General features: G+C 30.0%; 1 protein-coding gene across 1 annotated transcript in view; it reads right to left on the bottom strand.

Moving 5' to 3' along the window:
• LOC129959655 (poly [ADP-ribose] polymerase tankyrase-like) overlaps nt 1–22,395 on the bottom strand; it is a 237,337-nt gene that overhangs the window by 22,172 nt on the left and 192,770 nt on the right. Inside the window, exons 7-10 of the mRNA XM_056072543.1 lie at nt 17,010–17,210; nt 14,030–14,131; nt 9,441–9,579; nt 8,425–8,492 (exon numbers count right to left, since the gene is read on the bottom strand). Of these exons, the coding sequence (XP_055928518.1) occupies nt 8,425–8,492; nt 9,441–9,579; nt 14,030–14,131; nt 17,010–17,210 (510 nt within the window). The remainder of the gene's footprint in view (nt 1–8,424; nt 8,493–9,440; nt 9,580–14,029; nt 14,132–17,009; nt 17,211–22,395) is intronic.

Here is a 22,395-nt window from a genome sequence, read left to right as displayed (position 1 = left end):
AAGAAAATATTAAATAGTTTTTTCTTTTCTACTTCAGCTTGGTGTTAAAAAATTGCTTTTTTCCCCATAAATAAAATCAAGTAATTTCGGGTCTGTATGTTTTTCCCTTATTACATACTTTTATTTGACATGATTTTTTTTTTTTCATATCTGTAAGCATGGGATTTCGTAAGCGATTTTTAACTCACTTCTTCATGCGCACGAGTTCTAGAATTCAGCCTAATTGTGTATTCCCAGTGACAATACAATACTTTAATGCTTTCAGAATTTAATTTTTGTTTAAAAGAGTCATTTTATGTAGTATCGACTCAAAACAGAGCTAAAAACAGCTACTAAATAATAACATGATAACACCAAAAAATGATAATGAATTTCAGAAAAAAATTGTTACGAAACTTGATAAAAATTGCAGTGATGAATTATAAAACCCATTAAACACTAATAAGTTGAAAATAGCATAATGAAAGCTTCTGTTAATATGCTAAAATATCTTATTTCAAACTCTGGAGGTCAAAGCAAAAATCGTAAATGCTTAGACGTTGAAACGACTTGATGGTGAAATGAATTCACACGAAAAACAGTAATTAATATCAAAATATATTATGCATATGATTAAAATTCCAATTCACTTATCTCATCAACAAACATTAAGATATTACGATACGATTTTTTGCTTTGACTTACAGATTTTTCATAAAGAAGAAGTTATTGTCTGCATTTCAGTGTATAAATGACTACGTGATTAAAAAAAAAAATGTATTATCTCCTTATTTAACATTTATTTGCTTTTTATTGGTCAGGCAATGGCAGATTCGCGGATTCAAGTTTGGTGGGTTATTGATTCGAGACGTACTACTATTGAATATACTTAAAGTATATGGGCCTAGTGAAAATGAAATGCGTTGAAGTCAAGCTTTCTTCAGGTTGTTGTTGAAATTTAGTAGATAGGAATTGGCTCAAGTTTCATCCTATTTATCTGTTCAAGGTTCAGAATTATGAATTCCATACCAATATAACCTTTGTATAATTTCAAAACAGGAAAATAATTTTGACAATCCTTAATCTAAACTAAGCTTCCTTACAGCCAAGATGGTCCACATATCTTTTGATGAGAATTCTCATTTATACTATTATGAGCATTACATTACCTAATACCATACCTTACTTAAATTATACATTCTGTGTCCAGATTATCTTTCTGTACCAATGAGGCATTTAAACTATGCAAGACAGCTAAAAATTCTTTTTTACATATATTTTCGTCAGCTCAAAGAATCCATTATTCCAAAATTGGCATTTTCACTTTTATTCCTTAAACAACGGAACCGGCATTTTTCATTTCTCATAATCGTTTCAAAAGCAGATAATTCATGCTCAGATAATTCAAAAAGAAAATGATTTTTTTTTTCATCTCCACGAAAACATTATCCTTTAGATTTAGAGATTTGATTCAATGAAAAAAATGCTATGTTTAGGCATTTTAAATGTATTTTTTTCAAATTTTAAAACTCTTAGATCAAAGCACTCGAACTCTTGGAGCATTAAACCATACCAAGCCATCTTTACATAGTATGGAAGGCTGCAATAACTTGGTGGTAAGGTTACAAGTTTGAAACCCGATTGCTCTGAAGAACTTTTGAGTATGTCATCGCGTGTCGAAAATATACATACACATGGTGTGGTGTAGAGGCTTGGAGTAGGTGTCGCCTCAGGTGTTGTACTTTTCATCTGACCATGATTCAAAACAACCTACATGTTGCTTCAAAACGGGTCATTAGTACAACTCAACCAAATTTTCACCATCTGAATTAAAATGAAAGATTTAACAAATTTACAAAATTTAAATTCTAGCTAATCGAAATTAATTTCTGAAATAATGATTCATGTATTTTCCGATTAATCCAAATTACAAATGAAAAAAAGAACTATGGCATTCAATCAGCAATAAACCATACTTCTTATCTAAAAACAAAAACAAGAAGTTTAATGAAAGAAAAAGAAGTCCCCGATATTTATTGCAAGTAACCTCAAAAATAAAAGAAGGTCAAATGATATATCGAAAAGGGTTTTGCGAAAACTGTCTTCTATAGAAACAAGGAAAGGACGATATTATTCTTTATATCCTTTTAAGGTGCAAAGAATCATGTCAAGTACTTATTTCATTTTTCCAAGAAATAACTATTTGATACTAACAAAATAAAATGTTTGTTAATAAAATAAATGCTAAAGAAAGTTTATTATGAAAGAATGCATTTACTTATTTCTCAGTGAAAAGTGCATTTATTTTTATTTAAAATCGTTTTTCAGGTTCAAGTGGTAAAAAAATTACTATCACTAGTTTTAAGTGCTTATTATCGCTAAATAATAGAATTACCACACTTCTATAGTGTATATATATATATATATATATATATATATATATATATATATATATATATATATATTGTTTGATAGGAATTTAAGAATGACTGGAACAATTCAAATAGATAAAAGCAATTCATTTTCAAAGCAAATGGAAATAAATATAGTTTTATGAAATAAATTTTTAATTTTTTGATGCATTATAATGGCTATTATTATTTTTCAGATTTGGAATCATAAATTGAAAATAATTTGATACATTTCATTATCATACAACATTCACGTAAGTTTAAGCAAGAACTATCAGAAATCTTTTAAGAAATGTTTCAGCACATGATTGGGATTTTTGAAAATTCCGAGAAGAAATATCATTTCATTTCATGTAATATATTTAAAAGGTTTTCAAATACTAATCCATTAATAACACAGAAATATGTATCATAAAGGTAATCTAATGATATGTTCATTTATTGATACATAATTAGATTAATTACATAACGTACATAAATTAGATTAATTTAGGAAAAGACAAAACTTCTAGTTAGTGAAAAATAGCAAGTTTCATTCACTAAATTTTCTGAATGGTTCAAAATTCAATTATTATTAATATTTCTCAATCTTTTTTTTATAAGAAGATGATTCTAAAAAAATCTTATTTAGATAATAATATCTTTTAAATATTTTGTATAAAGATCATTTAAAAAACAGCAAAATTTCAACACTTCTTTTATTTTCTAAAAAATATCATTTATTTTAAATATTGAAAGGAAATTATACTAAGGCAATGGTTTTAAACGAATCAAATTTAATCCGAAGAAATTTTTGCAACATTAATCAATGATAATCACGTCAGTCGTTCAAAAAATCGAACTAATTGAAAAAACGTTCTAATGAATTTAAAGGCATAATTAAGTCTCATTAGTATTCATGTACAATCATCTTGATTAGGCAAATGATGAGATACCTTCTTTCTGATGAGTGAGTATCCTTCTTTTAGGCTATTTAAAATTGCCAAATTGGAAGATATTTCCCAATCCCTTTGCTTTTTCCTTCGTTTTAACAATATTACTTAATGAATAGCAATGATGTATTTATGCAGATTGGTTTAGTTTAGTTTAGCTTAGTTATATTAACGTCCCGTTGTAAAGCAACACTAGGGCTATTTTGGGATCAACCTCGTCATTTTGAACCGCGGTCAGATGACGAGGACGACACCTGAGCTGGCACCCCCCTCTCCACGCCACACCACACTAGCGGGAGGACGTTTGGCATGACGGATTTAACGTGCAACAGACCAACTTACACGACGGTTCTTCGGTGGAATCGGGTCTCGAAGCTGAAACACTACGGCTCACAAGCCGAGACCTTACCACCAGGCCACCGCGGCCCTTATGCAGATTGGTAGAATGCATCAAGCACAGATTTATGTCAACTTATCTGGCATTCAAATCAATTACTCTAAATTTTAAAAATACATCTTTGTCTCTAAAACTTCATGCGACATCAATCCAGTTTTGATATAGATATAGGTGGATTTTATTAAAATTAAAATTAAACTATATAAGATATAAAAGGAAAAATGGAATATTCCGCTGAATATGAATATATAAAAAATGAATGTGAATCTATAACTACAAAATTATAGAAATAAATTTACCATAATTAGAGTAAAACTATGCAAGGAAAAATAAATATGTGTTACAAGAAGGGCACGGTATTTCTTACAATGTAAAATACAAAAGATCAGGGGTAAACATTGTGTTTGTTATATGTGAAATACAAAGATAAGGAATTGCATAGGAAATAAAAAGGAAGAATTAAATCTAGCCGATTTGTTTGATATCTCATAGATATAAACTCATACACTGAGTAACAAACATAAAAAACGAACATAAAAAATATTTAATACTAATGATAAGAATAATAAAAATTATTATTCTTACCATTTGTAATATATACAGGGTGATTCTAAAATCATGAAGTAAACTTTCAATGTAGGACAGGCATACAAAAAAAAAATATTTCTTTCCCAAACATATCATGGAAATCATTAGAGGGGGCTGGTTGTCCTTGGGTTAAGGAAAGAAGCAAAGTTTCAATAGAGAAAGAAGTCAGTTCAAAATAATCATGTTCAATAGAATAATACACTCAGGGGATAAAAGTCATGGGTTACCTCTTAATAATATGTAGAACCTCTTTTACCCCGGCGAAGTGCAGCAGCTCGACTCGGCATGGACTCGACAAGTCGTTAGGAGTCTCCTGCAGAAATATTGAACCATACTGCTTCTTTAGACTTGCATAACTGCAAAAGTGATGCCGCTGCAGGATTTTGTGCAAGAACTGACTTCTAGATTATGTCCCATAAATGTTCGAGAGAATTCATGTCGGAGGATTTAGGTAGCGAAATTATTCGCTGGGATTGACCAGATAGAATATAACCAGTAGCAGAATATAAGTATTTTCAATCAATGATCGGTTTATTTGGAACAGAGGACACAGTTCATTTCATTTAAAAACGGACAACACCATTATGGATGCACCACCGGCTTGCGCAGTGCCTTATTTAAAGTATGGGTCCATGGTTTCGAGGGGTCACCACACTCGAGCCCTACCATCAGCTCTTAACAATTGAAATCGTGACTCATCTGACCAGGCCACGGTTTTCCAGTCGTCTAGGATCCAACTGATCTCAGGAGAGGCGCTACATGCGAAATCGTGCTGTTAGTAAAGGGACTCTAGTCGATCTTCTGCTGCATTTTCCTCACTATCCTAACGGACACGTCCGACATACGTCCCACATTGATCCCTATGGTTATTTCACACAGTTTGGGTTAACACTGATAATTCTACGCACACGTTGTTGTTCTCTGTCATTAAGGACAGGCGGTCTTCCACTGCGTTATCCATGGTTGGAGGGTATGCCTGAAATTAGGTATTCTCGGTACACTCTTCATACTATGGATCTTGAAATATCGAATTCCCTAACGATATCCGAAAAGGAATATCTCATGCGTCTACCATTGCGAGTTGAAAGTCTATTGATTCCCAGCTGTACTCACATTAAAACCCTTTACACACGAATCTCTTGAATATAAAAGAAACCCTATTACTGTACTGCCCATTTATACATTTTGTACACGATATCACTGATATTAGTATATTTGTGTACTGTTATCCCATGAATTTTGTTACCTTACCGTAAATACGTATTGCACAGTGCGCGAAATAAATAGCATCATTGTAAATCATAGCATAACGGATAACAATGGCAAGTAGGATACAATATCAATAGCAAATAAATAAGATGTTTGAACCAAATACATTACTAAGTGTTCAAAGAACGTTCTAACATCAGTGATGTTATTCGCATTCATGCACCTATGCTGTTGTGATATTTTAAATATGAATTTCATGTAACCTTATTTCGTATTTTATTTTATTTTGTTTGACGTTCCTTGATATCTGTTTCTTTGGAACAACTCGATGGCAAAGGGACCACTGTAGATATCCTTTGCATTTTCGTTCTCACATTCTATTATAAAACTGAATTGTTTTTGTATGCCTAATCTACCCCTAATTGTTTCCTATGGTTTAAGAATCCCCATCACCCCTTATGCAGCTAATTAGTGTAACGTAAAGTTTTTCTGCATTATTAAAACTATGATTTGATAAAGGAAAAAGAAAATAAACCTATCTATGTCATTAAAAATAGGTAATAACTTTTTTCACTAAACAAAATTTGAAAATCTTATACTCCTTGATAATTAATACTACATGCTCAAATTAAACTTCTTATATGATTTCGTAAATCCGTTGATATTGTTAATCTTTATATAAATTAATTTTCTCACGGTAAATAAAAAGAAAGTATACAAAGAACTTCTCAACGTTTCATTTTTCTACTCTTTTGAAATAAAAGTTGCAATGAACATTTATGGATTATAAAACAAGATAAATTTTCCAAAATAACAGAAAACCGAGCAGTGTATAAGAATTATGTTACTTCCCTATGTTAAAACTAAGAATTAGGTTGTTAAAGTTGTTTACAGTAGCTAAATTTTTTGTCATTGTTGTTCCGTACGGACAACCGATTCATGAAACTAGGGATTGCAATACCGGACCAAAATTTCAATACCGGTATTCGGTATTTTTTAGATCTTAATACCGGGATACCGGTTTTAATACCGGTATTAGAAATTTTAGAAAAAGAAAGAAAACAGGTGTTTCTTTGTTTTATTTGCCAGTTTTGTTAGAGAGTGTAAATATCACAAAAAATTATTTGTAACTTATAAATTATAACAGTATATAATCACAAAAAGTAAAGAAATATCTTATTTATTTAAATCACAAAAAAAGTGTAAATATCACTATTCAGTCTGTGATACTATTACAATTTTTTGAAATGTGATCTTAAAAACATAATGCATCAATTGTACTGTCATTAAGCCTAAAAAGTAATTTTGTGTATAAATTACCAGCTGTCGAAAATGCTTTTCGGCATCTACGCTAGTTGGTGGTAGTGTTAGCAATGCGCGATATACTTTTTCCAAATAGTTACCTCTAAATCCCTCATCTTCAAATAAATCGATTTCTCGTCAGATAGTTTAGGATATAGCTGATTTCTGTATTGTATTTTGGTTCGTTGCAATTTTTTTATTTATCGCTAATTCTAAATTTTGTTCGAGAGACAATTCCTTTTCACTATCGACAGTAGTGACATCATAATCTTCGATAATTGAACCGAATTCTTCTGAATGTGACTAGGTTTGTGGGGAAAAAATTTTAAGAAAATTTACTCTAAACTTAATCAGATTTGAATTGGTTATTTTATTTATTTCATTTTCATTTGTAAAATCATTATAATTATGCAAATACCATAAGACATTTTCTATTTCGGTATGCCTTTCTTCTGTGCGATTTTTCAATGCAATATATAATTCTTCAGATAGTGATGTGTGCTGTTCTTTCAGTGACTGCAACATGAAATTTATTGTTGCATTAGCTGTTACTAAATTAGAATCTCTCCGACATAATGCCTCAGTAGTCAGTTTTATTGAAAGCAGAGCGTTATAGTTCTGGATATTAAGTCGAATTCACTATCTGAAAAATTAATTTACAGGTTTAAGTCGATTATTACTTTTTTGGATTGGATTTCTCAGTTTCAAAAATCGTTCCATCATTAGGAGAAAACTGTTCCAACGTGTTTTAGAATCTAATATTAACATATATTCTGTTTTATTTTCAGTTAGTATATATTTTAGTAATATATCCTTTTTATAGGGGAACGTTTAAATATCTGAACAATTTTTCGAACTTTATAAATTATAGGAAGCAATTCTTGATAGGTTAATATTTCATCCTCATTAGCAATATTTTCTTCAACAATTACATCGTCATTATCTTCATTTTCAATATCACTCTCACTCTTACTCTCTTCAAAGTTGGAATCCGAAGTTTCTACATCCACAGTATTTGGATTGTTCTGCTCTTTATTTTTTTTGGTATAATACATCTATTACTCCTAATTGAATTCCATGTGCATAGCTCAATTGCTGATTTGCATCAATCAACTTTCCAACTTTTTTCATAACTGTTGCTCCATCAGTCGTTATGGCTACAATATCTTCTTTCGGGGATAATCCATGTTTCGTTACTTCATATTTAAGCAATTAATTAAGCCATTAATTAGCTAATTAATTTCGCCCGTTAGGGAGACATAAAAACAAAAACGTATACTATTTTGCTATGTTCGCGATCCCTGAACATATAGTGGTGACAATTTTAAAAATTTCTAGTAAATACCGAAAAACCGGTATTTAAACTTGTGAATACCGGTATTACAAAATTGTACAAATGGCTCAAAATACCGGTATTCGGTATCCCGGTATACCGGTATTGCAATCCCTACATGTAACCCAAGATCCATGTTGAAACGACTTCAGTTAAGATTTCCTTAAATTTCGAAATTCCAAAAATTTCAAAAAATGCTTAGAAAGACTTTGAAAGCATCTTATTTCTGAAAGCTGGAGGAAGCACTGGGAATATGAGAAAAGAAAAACTTACTTTTGTGGAATCATTAGTGTCTTCGGACTGAGGGTTACTTAAATTCCCGTTACTTGGCGGGGGAGTTTCTAGAACAGGAAAACAACATGTTATTTTAAAAATATTTCAGGAAAAGTTAAGATTATGTTTCAATAAAGTAAGAAAATAGCATTAAATAAGAATGTATGTTTCTTTAAACTTGAAATATTAAATTGGAGAAATTGTTTACAGATAATGAAAGCCAAATAATTTGTGAACAAAATGTCAATATTTATTGAAATTCAAGAAAAGTAGTATAACTAAAATATCATTAATCGTAATTGTTATAATTTCTTTTTGCATTTTACATTATTTCAGTGGCAATTTCTAACATATTGGTGAGTATTGCAGCAGAAACATAAGCAATAAATGTCAGATAAACATATACATTATCTGAAAAATAAAAGAATTTGAATTTATATTTTGAATATATTTTATTTAATTTGCATTGTATTTTATTTAAAATAATTTAACGTTTGAAGGTCACCTCAAACATAAGAATGAAAAGTCGCCAGATAAGTAAATTTGTTTTCCAATAACGTACAGTAATGATGGTGTGGGCCTAGTTAACAGACTTATCATCGATGACCGACCGTATATTTGTTTGAAGAGTCGTCATATATACCAGTCACCAGAGTCGTATATTACGTCAACCAGAGAGCTTGAATTAACAATTCTAGGTATTCAGATTACCCGGAAACTACAACAAGGCGGGGGTAGTTTTTGTAGTTATTCAAATCTATCTGTATGGCATGTATAATACCGTTAACTGCTTGTAAAAACAAATAATTCATGAAACAAATCTGACAACAATTTTATTAAAATTTCATTAATCTGCACTTTAATAACTATGTTTCCTTTTTATTTTTTTATTTCATAAAGTTTATCAATGCGAGTATAATTATCTTAGGACTTCTACGAGGATTTTAAATGATAATTTACTTTGCAATTATATACATATCTCTATAACTTAAAAATATAAAGCACTGGGTACTTACGCCGTACAGGTGATTTTCCTTTGATTCGACTAGCGGTGTTGGCTAAATAATTAGCATTTACTTTGTGACACCTTTTTATTACTTCTTCAAGGTTCAAGTGCTCCGGGTATTGAGAGTAATAATCAGCTGTTTTTCCTTTCTGCAACGGGATGGATATATTTCTTTATTAAAATAAAAATTTAATTATCGAAAATGAAATTTCAATTTAATATTTAACGTGACAATAGGAAAAGAGAAATTATAAAGATGTAAATACTGCAAACTTTTATAAAATGTCAAAATGGCCAAAATTTTGATGCATTACCGAAGTCAAAATGTCTAAAGAAAGTACATGATGAAAAGAAAATGTTGTAATACGAGCTAAGCAATAATTTATAATTCATAGGTAATTTAATACCTTTTTTGGGTGCAAAGTTATTAAAAAAGATTTCTTTGGAAAATAACATCAAATTAAAGCTATGTGAGTAATAATTGGTGCTTATTACAGGTTGGAATACAGAGGTTGATGTAGATACAAGTGAAAAGATAATTCCAGTTGCTTAGAAATCATAACTGATGAACGAGAATACAGCTTTTTTTCGATCAGTCTCAGCCTCAAGGGTTGTTTGGGGGACTTTAAAAATAGAATATGAACACAAAAATATGCGATCTGCGATTATTCCTGAAACAGCTACAAAGACTTAATAACTGTAATATTGTTTCTCTGTGCAATGAATCTCATAGTAAGAAAGATTTAAAGATATGTGTAATAATTCTGGATCAATGACCCCCTTCCTTGCCTAGGTAACCAATGCAGGGTTCTTGAATATAAAGGAACTATGGCGATATCTGTATTAGGATTCGAGATTCATAGTATCTTCACAAATATTCAATATTCTGTTATGGAAATCATAAAAACTCTAGAAACTACAACAAGAGAGGAATATGAATTCTCCGTTTGGAATGTACTTGAGATGAAAGTGTTCTAGCGACAATCTAAGGATATTGCACTATGCTATTATTCATTCAACGATTTGCTGTGCCGGCGTCCTGGCTTAAGGGTAGCGCGTCTTCCCCGTGTTCTAGGCGTCTCAGGTTTGATCATGGTTGTTCTTTATCCTGTGTTCTATCTGTGAAGAGTGTCAAAGAGCCCCCTGGGTGTGTACAAGCGAATGTGTGAGTATCATCTTCATATGAGGTAGAAGTCAGACTTCTGCCCTACGGTGCTCAGGGGTCTTTACCCTTAGAAGCTACTGCACCCCTCTTTACCTGATCTCTTGTCTTTGTTTGAACTGGTGTTCAGTCCAAGTTGGATAAGCAACAACGATTTTGCTGTTTGCCTATGGGATGTTAATTTCTATAAATGTTGTATTGTGTAAGCTTAAGCTGTTTATATCTATGTCTCGGTTTTTTTTCTTGGAATAAAGCATCGCTTTCGGTCATCGATCTGATTGGACTTCTCACCATACATCCACCAGACGGAATTTCTGTTACAATATAAACGCCTCTGGTTCGCTGTGTTAGAGAGTAAGGTCAAACAATGTACAACCTTCCTCCTATCAATGTAGAGATGATCTCCCCATTAGCATTTCGATTAATCATACAAGCGAGTGGTGGAATGAGACTTGCGAAATATGAATTGTTATTCTCATCTAAGACAAATCTATGTCCACTGAAATTCTATCAGCATTCATCATAAAATTTTAAGAAATTCATACTTAGCGTGGAGAGTAATGTGCAAATTGTACAAATATGATTCAAACAGAAAAAAAAAAGAATAATTTTGTTAAAACTGTAATATATTGAGAGGCTGATAAACTAAGGAGTGCCATTTAAGTAAAATTCAGCAGAGAAAAATTTATTTCATGTACACTAATAAAAAATCACAAAATAGCAATAATAAATCAATTAATCATATTAAAAAAAACTGTATAGTTACACCTCCGTGAAAATTTTCTATGAATTTTATATTTATTGTATATACTTTTTCCTTTTAATAAACTATTTTTTTCCAATGTCCCTGAAGTAAATTATACTGAATTAATAATTTGATACTGTTTTTAAAATCTAATATAGATCCTTTTTTTTAGCAAATGAGCAAAATGCAAATTAATTTGTAAGATTAAAAAATCTCAGAAAGAATCTTTCCTAAAGGTTTCTAAAAAAATTAAATTCATCGCAATTCATTTATTATTAAGAAAACTACCTGAACTTTTTTGTTTAGAAAAACGAGAAACAAGTTTTACCCAAAAAATTATAATATTTCAATGAAATTCGATACGAATTTTAACAACTGGAGAAGAAGAAAACATTGCAAATGGAGCTTAATAAAGAATATTTTTTCAGGGCAAGTATCAGGTTTTATTAAAAAAGATTTCGGTGTTGAATTTAATTAAGAAAACAGTTCCTGTAGTTCATAAAAACTCAACCTCAGCTCAAAATAATTTAAACAGGAGCTTTTATATAAATCAGATAATGTTGTTCTTGTTTAATGAACGAAAATGAAAACATTTCATTGGTAGAATGGTAATGCCATTTCCAATTATCAGTCGTGAAATAAATAAATATTTATTTTTTTCCTCAATAAAATTAATTAATTCTAATAATTTTTTTAGGAAGGTGAAATTATTTTTTTAGATATGGGAGTATAGTGAAACATTAATAGTGGTCCTATACACATACAGTAATGTTTGACTGTAAGTAAAAATGCTGTTATACTCAAATTTCATTTTTGTATAAAAGTGATATTTTTTCTCCTTAAGTTAAACGTAAATGAGAAGAAAAATGTCTCATAAAATTTCAAGAAGATAAAATACTAAATGAAATTTTTTCCCCTAAAATAATTTATATATGACAGCATAAAATTCAGGATAAAAATTACTGAGGTAAAATAAAATTTAAAAAAATGACAAATGACTGACATAAGAAATATTTTTTCTCCTGTTCTCATGTTAAAATGGCATATTTTTAAATTTTATATAAAAGCAATTGAAAATACTTTATTGAATTTCTTAAATAATATTTTTTCACACGTTTAATTTTGAATATATTTTTCAAACAATCAATATCAACAATTTCAGCATTTCTGAACACGTCATGATAATATGATCCAATTTCTCTGGACTTTTGTTTAATTTTTTTCAATACTTAAAACTATAAAAAATTTGAAAATAACTAAAAAAAATGATGATATTTTTCTAGTAAATAACTCTCAAAATAACAAAAATAATTGCATTACTTCATAATACATTGTAACATATGGAAATTAAGATACCATGAAGCGTGTGAAATGTCAGAAAATAGTTAATACTCTATAATCAACAGGTTTCAATGAAATGACAGTTAACATTATGTCTAATACGCATAAAGCGAGTTTTATCTAAAACATGAAAATTAAATATTAAAAAAATAATAAAAAATGTACCTTTGATAATGTGCTGCTCTGTAAATAAGCAGTTCCATTTGAATCCCAATAAAAAACAATATTTATAAATCACCAGTAACTTTCACACTGATTCCAATGTATTGTGACATATGTATTATTAGTATAATATATTGGAATTCTAATTTCTACTATTTTCTAAATTAGGGTAACATATGTACTGTGATATAATTATAATGCATTGTGACATATAAATTGTAATTATAATGTATTATGACATTTTTGAAGTGTACAATAATATATACGTGATTTAATGATACCATATATTTTTGGAGGGTGGTTGTGGTTTGGGGCGACATTCATGCACTAAAACCCTGTATCCTCATTTCACAGAGTTTATGATTCATGACAAGACACCTTGTAAATACATAAAATTTTAAATTTTTATTCCAGCTGAAATAGACCAATGTATAATAAATAGATGTTGATAACGAAAACTTAATTTTGCTGTCTGTGAACAATTGAAAAGCTTTTCTTTAATAAATCACATTATTTCGTAAATAAAATTTCTTTGAACTATGTAAAAAACAGACAAAAGAATAAATTTTTAAACTTATTGAAACACGTATTAGCTTTTGAAAATGCGTCATTCTTTTAACATTCTATTATTTAATTTCTAGTCACCTTCCGACGTTATTGCTACATCATAAGTACGGTTATTCTTTTCTAAATAAATCCTTAGTGTCTTCCAGAAAAAAAAAATGAAAACAAATAAGAGAAAAAGCTCTAAGTAGCCTGTATTTTGCAGTATCTTTCAGTCAAAAATATATGACATTTTTCCCACAGAAATTTCGAGGCAAAGAAGTCAGTTTTTTTAAAAGCATTCTTACGATTTTTTTTTTAATATTTTGAAGATTCCTTTGGGAAACAAAACAAACAATACAACGAGAACCTACATTTTCATTTCAAAATGCCATCTTGAAACATTCACTACTTTTTAATAGCAATGCATAATTAATTTCTTTTAGTTTCCTTTTTAACATGTCTTATGAATTTTTAGTAAGACAGAGGTAAAAAATAAGACTTTTGTTGGGGCAGAGTTTTTTGACAGAGTACTGTAATAAACTGCAAAAAAATTGCACATTTTTCCTTGAAGAAAAAGGAATTCTGAATTTCCTTGAATCTATGAATATATAAAAACCTTGTGTTTTTTGAAACTCTTACGTACGTTGTCGTAGATTCCTTTATTCGCACCAGCTTCTATTAAAATTCCGTACATGTTCTTATTGTCTTTTAAGGCGGCAGCATAATGGAGCGCTGTGCGTCCTTCCTAAAAAGAAGATAGCCTGTTAATAAAGCTGGACGAATATTTATGCACATGCAATTATTCATTGAATAAAACTACATTGGTAAAAACATAGTAGAATAATTTTTCTGTTTCCATTCATTATATTCCTGTTTTAAGAAATTTCTTGAGATATGCAAACGAACAAATACTGATGCAAATACTGAAACACTTGAATTTCATTTTCAATTATCTCAAAGAACTACCAGCATGTAATGATAATTCATTACATGCTGATAATTCATTACATTGTTTTTGTATTTTGTTTAGCATTTTTTCAATATATAAGAGATTGTGTTTAAGATATTGAAACTGATTTCAGATATTCGCATGGTATTTGTTTTTCTTTAACTTGTACGCCTCATTAAAGGGATGTAAAAGACACTTTTATCGACTTTAAAAAGACGATAAAGTGCAAAATATTCCATTTTTTTGCACCAAAAATATTGATTAAGTATTTAATTTAGTGTGCAGTAACGTTTTAAGGAAGGTAGACGTGATGAAATATCAACTGTCACTAAAACTAGTTTATTAATGAGAATTAACTAGTTTATTAATTATGTTAATTCCATAAAGTGCACATTCTTCTCCTTAAATAGTAAACTCATTTATAATAAATTAATTATTAATCTCCAGAATAGAAAATTGAGGGCTTCATGCCCAATAGTTGATAAAAAGTTGTATATGCAGGGCCTTGTACTCATAGTAATATATACAAGCTGAGAGAATTGGGTGTTTGCTGTTGTATTACCCTAGTCATCAGTCAACGCCTCAATTTACGAAGCGCTACTTCAGTAATCCTTCCGGGATGTAAATCAAACGTTCATCCTTTGGTTTATGCCTTTTCTGTATGATTTTAACTCCTTCTTCTCTGGTTTCAACGCACATAAAAGTATATTTGAGAGACAACATTAAAAGCATATATTATGGATCAAAGTTTAGCACAAAAGTTATTAAATCGTTAAGATTACTTTCTTACTTTGCTTATATTTAGTCAAATACTGTGTAAAAGAAAGAACTAAATAATTTCATTCACTTCTTCAATTTTCTTAAATAAAAAATATCATGAAAAACTTTTATCGAAGTTTTAACTGTTTAACTTAATACATTACACGAATTCTTGATTAATACAGAAAACTACGATTCGAATAAAACTAATTTCTCACTTCAGTATTCTTAAAGTTTAATCTTTCGGCTTAGATTTCTTAAATTATTTTACAGCTCTATTTATTCTTCTTTTATTTACTTCCTTTGTATCCAATAAATATTTTTTCCATAAAAGTTTCTAAGCAAATCTATTTTTATAGTACTAAATAAATCTATATTATTAATATCCATAGATACATATTGCAGTTCTGTTAATTTAACTATTATATCTTCGATATAAGATTGAACACATGCTTTACGCACGTAATGAATAAATATTAATTTGGGATATTTCAGCATAAAGATAATACATCAAATATCATTCCAACGCTGCATATTTCCCAGAAGTTAAACATTCCTTTCAATGCAAACCAATCATTCCTGAAACATTCAAAATATTCTCTTCTGTCGCTGACTAATACTTTCTCAAAAACTAAAGCCTCCCCAAACAGTTGTTCCCAGTGACACGGCCAACAAGGCATTTAGGTTACATCGCCTTGTTGACAATAATATTCACAGGCTAATAACATATCCTTGCTATCATATTTAACCGAACATATGTGAGTGCAGTAAATATGTCCTGGCATATAATCGATGGCTCTGTGCGTGTGTACGTAATTATTTCTCCTCTCGCTGCCTGTGTTAGTTTCCATTTCCCGGGACTGACGCCTAAGGCAGGAAACTATTAGGAGTTGTTTCGTTCCTCTAGTGCGAGTTATTCTTTACTCTTTATATTAAGAAGATCACTCCACATATGTAATCCTTTTGGACGATGGAAGAAATTTGTTCCCAGTTAGTAGGAGTAATACGAGTTAGGGATGAAACCATCTTGCTTCAGGGTGATTTTTTCTAATTGGGAAGAATAATTGGTGTTAGAGATTATCACTGAGAAGGAGTAGTGATAAATAAAAAAGAGAGATTCAATTTATTCCACACTTACGTGAGATGAAATTCTAAATAAGATTAAAGATGTTAATGAAAAAGTATTATTAACATTAAACACATTTTTCTTTGTTTTCTCAGATTAAGATAGTATATTGGAATCGTACAAATATTTTTAAGAGTAATTTCTATAAAAAGGACAAGAAAATTATTTTTTAAACAGCAGTTCATATTCATACCCTTCCTTCACTTTCATTCAAACTGACTAATTCGATTTTTGTAAGGATGGAATTTGATTATCTATTATTCACACATTTCTTATTGTACTAGAGTATTAAAATTTTGTATATTTATGTGTTTCCGACAAAATAAATTTTATTTTAATAATTGCAGTGCTTTTCAGTTATCAGTTAATAGATTGAAGTAATTAAAATTTGAATTGGTACGCGTGGTGACATCTAGTAGCAAAATTTCATACAACAAGATGATCCGCACCGATCACCTGTACTCTAAATTCTTAGAAATTCAAAAATGTTGTATATATTTTTATTATATTGCTGGATTATTTTTATTATATTAATGGATTATATTGATACGTTAATAAATGTAAACCTGCTTTGGAGAAAAACGTTGGAGAAAAAACGTTTTGGGAAAGATACTGTCCTTACAAATATGACTTTACTTCTTACTTACAGAAAGAAATATTTTTTCTATATCAAATGCTAGGATGCTCCATGCAGTACTAGGATGAAATTCCGAATCTTTTAAGACACCAGACTTTATTCCTGTACCACCCAGCATAAGAAAAAAAAATTGAATAATAATTATTACTCACCATATCAATGGCATTGAGGGTTTCAGGGAACTGTTGACTTATGAAATGTGCTATTTTATAATGCCCAAACCATACAGCTTTGTGCAGTGGTGTGGCTCCCAGCTGATCTCTGGCCATCGCAAGTTTCCGATTTTCTAAAAGAATTACTACATGCTCTAGTTGATCCCTCATCACCGCTCTGTGGACATCATAAATACGTTCCTGAAAAAGAAGATATTTAGCTTGGCGCATTGAAATTTGGAAAGAAGCATACATTAGAAAGCACTTTCAGTCGTTCATTTTTTGAGGTTATCGAATAACTTAGCAACCTCCGTTTTTGCCGAAATATCACATCGCATGAAATGGAAAATTTATAGTATGATAAACTTAAATCTAATATTAAATTAAATATGAGAATAATGTCGTCAAATCTTCTAATACTGATACTCAGCTGCATCAGTATCTTAAGCTATATGAGTATATTATCTGTAACTTAAATTTTACAACAAAGGGGCACTTAAAACAAAGGGCTACCTTGATACAAAAGATTTTTAATCAGTTCTACAATTGTGGTGTAAACCTGTAAATTCAATTTCATCCGCCTAACTCTTTTCATTATTTGAATTAATGTGTCCACAGACAGACAGACGTGATTTCATCCAGTGGGAGTATTCTCAATAATAAAGATGTTATTCCCCTTCCCCATGTATGCAAATTGTGTACCTTACACGAGGCTGTGTCCACCACGAGTCCTCCGATTCCCATTGTACTTGGCGGAAATGTGACAACACAAGCAAAGGTGCCTATCCTTTCGATCTTCACGTAGAATGACAGAGTCGCATATGAACGCTTTGGGCTTAGTTTTATAAGAAAAAATGTTTAAAACCAGTGGATGTGCTCTCCTTTCAACTTTCCTGTATGCATGTCAAATAGGACGCTTCGGAATATGGGGATAAAAACTGAATATACATTGTGAAAGTTTTCTTTTCAAATGATTGAACTATAATTTTATATAGCTATACAATTACAGAAGCAGAATCGCATGCCATATTTCATCTATCTAAATCTTTGCAGTTTTGAGTTCTATGTTTACATACACTTCAATTAACAGATCAACAAACTGTAAGCCAGCGTCCTGGCATAGGGGTAGTACGTCTTCCACGTGACCTGGAGGTCCTAGGTTCGAGTCCCGGTTCGGGCATGGTTGTTCTTCATCTGTTCTATTTGTGAGAAGTGTGAATGTATCCCCCTGTAAAAAGGGGTTGTGCAAGCGAACGTGATGCGTCAGTAGCTAAGACGTACTCTTGGCCCTAGTTGGTGCTACCAAAACAAGAGACGCTCCCTTGGCTTGAAATTGATGATTTCGTCAGCGAGCTTGTTCATGGCAAGTGCCATTATAAACAACAACAAACTCTAAACCTATATAGTATTTGATTCGAAATTTGATGCACATGTATAGTTTAGATGATAAAACTGTGTACTATACTTTAACCATCTAGTTTTTGAAGATTTTTGACTATTGTATTTCCTTGTATTGAGATAGTTACACAAATTTTCTGTGATTGGATTGCATAAGAGAGTTCTACCATTGTGCAGTAAAGACCATTCATCAACTTAGTTCAAAACTTTTTTGAATTACCGTGTTCATACACAGACACAATTCCATGATTATTACATTCTCCAGAATCATCATTTTTATCAACAAAAGTTACCAAACTTATCATCAAATTGCCAAATGGTTATCAGGTCTCTCGCTAAGATCATGCATCATTTACCTAACATCAATTAAGAATCTCTGTAAATCTTTTATCCCAACAATAAGACTAACGTATCAGGGAAACTGTACTATTGATTCCTGAAAAAATTATATATATATATAAACAAGTTTCATCAATTATCATTGGTTTAATATTAAAACCATTTTTTTTGGGCATGGTTTAATTTTTGCAATATCGGCCAAAGTATCAAACATTCCCCATTTAAGGCACGATCTTATTACTTTTTGTATTAAGAAAGTTTTGTGATCAATTATTTTTGCATTAAATTTCGTCTCATTCCGTTAAACTGGATTGGAATGTAAAACTCGTTTTGAAAAATCTATTGAAATAAAATAAACAAATTATGCGGAAATAAAAAATGGAACGTTGTCGAAAATATTTTTAAAGTCTCGCTGTTGATTAGCCAATTTTTCTTATTCAAAATCGTCTGCAACTATTTTATCATTTACTAAATTTGGAAAATAATTAAATTAAAAATTCCATGAATATAAAATGGATATAATTAAAAAATAAGATTTTGTATTTTAAAATGGTATAAAAAATATTGCTTTTGAAATTCATTTTCGAAGTTACTGTGGAACATGTCTCGACATTCCAATAAATTTCTATATAATATTTAATTAAATTTTGCACTTTGAAAAGCTGACAGTTTCTTAAATAATAATTGTGCAAAAGTTAATTGAATTGAACACAGTTGTCTCAAAGGAGGTGATAGGCATACATGCTTGCAAAGTCGTGAAGACTTTTATTTATATTACAATCGGAAAAAAACATTATAAGACAAGTTTTGAAGAAAGAAACGCGATTTTGCAATAAAAAGATAAATTAAGAAATCGCAATCAATTAAAATAAAGATATTTTTCATACCAAAAAATAATAATGTTCTTGTGATTCTTAATTAAATGAAACTGTATTAAAATTTTATTCTATTATTCAAAAATTTTTCTAAGGAGCCAGCTTTAATACTATGTCTTCTACAATTATTTAAAGTTTACTTATTTGATATAATGCTACAAAGTAAAATTTATACATTTTTCTTTTTAATGGCACGTAAAAGCTGCCTTTTTTTGGTAAAAAGTACATAAAAAATTTGATGGTTAGCGGAACATGTCTTGAAGTGCCGCAAGGATGATAAGTTTTTAAAACTTGAAATATTTTGCTTCATTTTAACTTATTTCATTAATTTTTTATTGTACTGTTAAAGCCTTGGTAAAGTGGTTGTATTATTTATGCCGTTTCATTAACAGAACAAAGGCTTTTTTAGGGGGAGAGGATAATGTATGCCAAAGACATGAGATATTAATTATAAGCCACATATTTCCAAATAATCAGTTATGTAAAAAATATATATAATTTCTAATCTAGAATTTATTGATCTGTTATATTATTAACTGACCGAAAACACTTATAAGTAATATGTTTTCAAGTTCTATAATAAGTCAAGTTCGAACATAATGTATGGAATGTGAAATCGTGCGAATTGCAGTGGAAGGGATGGAATATCTGGGTAATGGAGGAGCAACTTTCATTTCTTAATAATCATCATTCCCTGAATGAGTTTAGAGTTTATTTAAATGTTTGATTACATTTTGAAATTTTATACTTTATTGTTATTACTATTGTGTTACTAAGAAAAATTATCAAAATGAATTAATCCCTTAATGTTCGTGCTCGTCTGTCATATGGCCAATAAATTCCAAAATAATTTGTAATACGTCTATATCTTATACGGGCAATGGTTTTCCAACAATATACCATAGAGATTCCGATTTTATCGTGTCCGTATAGCTTTTGAAAAGGAGGAGCAATTGCTTCCAAAATGACAGCTCAAAATTTTAATTGAATTGTTATTCGATTTGAAGCTAGTAACACTTGAATTTGAAATGGATAATTAAGACGTACTGTGAACAGATTTCAGATTCAACGCCTTCTGAAATATAGTTTTCTACTTTTTGTCATACGGGTATGGAAATTGGGAAGTGATTCATTAAGCAAGATTTGTCAGATGCTTTTGATTCTGATACTTGAGAATCAGAAGATAGCGACAGTTCCTCTCAGCTTTTACCAAGACGGCAATGAAACAAAAGTATTCCGAATGCGCCAAATATCTGTCCTATAAGTTTTAAAGGCAAATTTTTTCCTTAATTTAATATTTTAGGCAGATTAACCCGATACTGGGTTTAAAAACTTATCACACACAGAAAACTATTGTTTGTTTTTTAAATATTACAATCTTTAATCCAAACTATATTGAATAAAAACATTATCTTTTTTGTAAGTAATACGTCTTCCTTTTTTCAGCAATATATATATTTTTTTTCATCTAAAAATTTAGGCTTATTTCTTAAGTGTCTGCAGTGTAACCTTTCTGCCAAACTTAAATATGTGGGGAAAGTCAAATATCAAGTAGAAGATGTTAGTAAGTAAGCGATTATGTACCTTTAAAAAACCGTTGTACTTAAAGAAAAATATGCTATTTCTTATACAAGCAATTTAGAATTTTATGAACATTTAAAATAACCCATAAGAAATTTATGTTTTTGGTACATATTTTGAAACTATTAAAGTATTATTATTAAATAAATGATGGTATATTCTAGCTTTAATTATCTAAATGAAGTACTCTGGCAAATACATGACAACATAATGAATTGCTAATTTTTGCAAGATTATATCTCAAACCGGATACTTAATGAAAAGAGACAATTCACTGAAAGTGAAATATCTGACATTTTAGTGCCGAAAATAGAAAATATTTGGCTAACAGTTTCTATTCTTGTTGTTTATAATTCCCAAATTTTGTAAATGATGAAAACTTGTTATGTAAAGTATACAAATGTGTTAAAATTAAACAATAGGAAAAAAATCAAAAGATATTATTCAAACCTTATTAAATTTAAGAAGATGATAAGCTCTTATTTGATATTTCTGCCTACAAATGTATGGGTTTTCAGTAATGCATTTGTAAAAAATAGTAAAATCCCTTTCTTAAATCAGGAGTTTTTAAAAGATCTTAAAAAGTAGTTAAGAGTAACGTTGACAAAGTGTTCACAAATGCTCTGTAATTGAAAGATAAAGAATTTTTAGAAAGAAAGAAGATAAAGATAAAGAAAGAAAGAAAAGTGAAGAATTTTTAAGTTAAAGTTATTGAAAGCTGTTAGAAAATTCACAAAATGACACAGAAACGTCGCTAGTATGATTGAAATATTGAGGAACAAGAGAAAATAACACAAAAGCTCAATGTTAGTTATGAAAAAAAGATCGATTTTTTGAAAATTCACCAGGCACATCAATATGACTATAAAATACTAGTAAAACAGCTCGAATAATCTGCCATCTGCTGTCTTCATATGTGATAACACATGCATATCCGACAGAGTAGCTGCACCAATAGATAATGCTGTTTTAAAGGACTTTGATTTAATGAACATTTATGCAAAAAGTCGAATGAATGAGAAATTTAGACGAAAAAGTTCGAAAAACTGGGAAAAAAAGTACATTTAAGACAGTCAGGACAGTTAGATAATCGAAAATGAAGGATTGATTTCTGATGGAAGAAAACAAGACTATCAATCAAAAAAAAGGAAGAAACTAAGTTATACAAAATTGCTACTACCAAAGAGCTTTTT

This window comes from Argiope bruennichi, chromosome X2, assembly GCF_947563725.1.
Source record: "Argiope bruennichi chromosome X2, qqArgBrue1.1, whole genome shotgun sequence".
In the NCBI taxonomy this organism is placed as follows: domain Eukaryota; kingdom Metazoa; phylum Arthropoda; class Arachnida; order Araneae; family Araneidae; genus Argiope; species Argiope bruennichi.
This window is presented reverse-complemented; position numbering and strand designations above follow the sequence as displayed.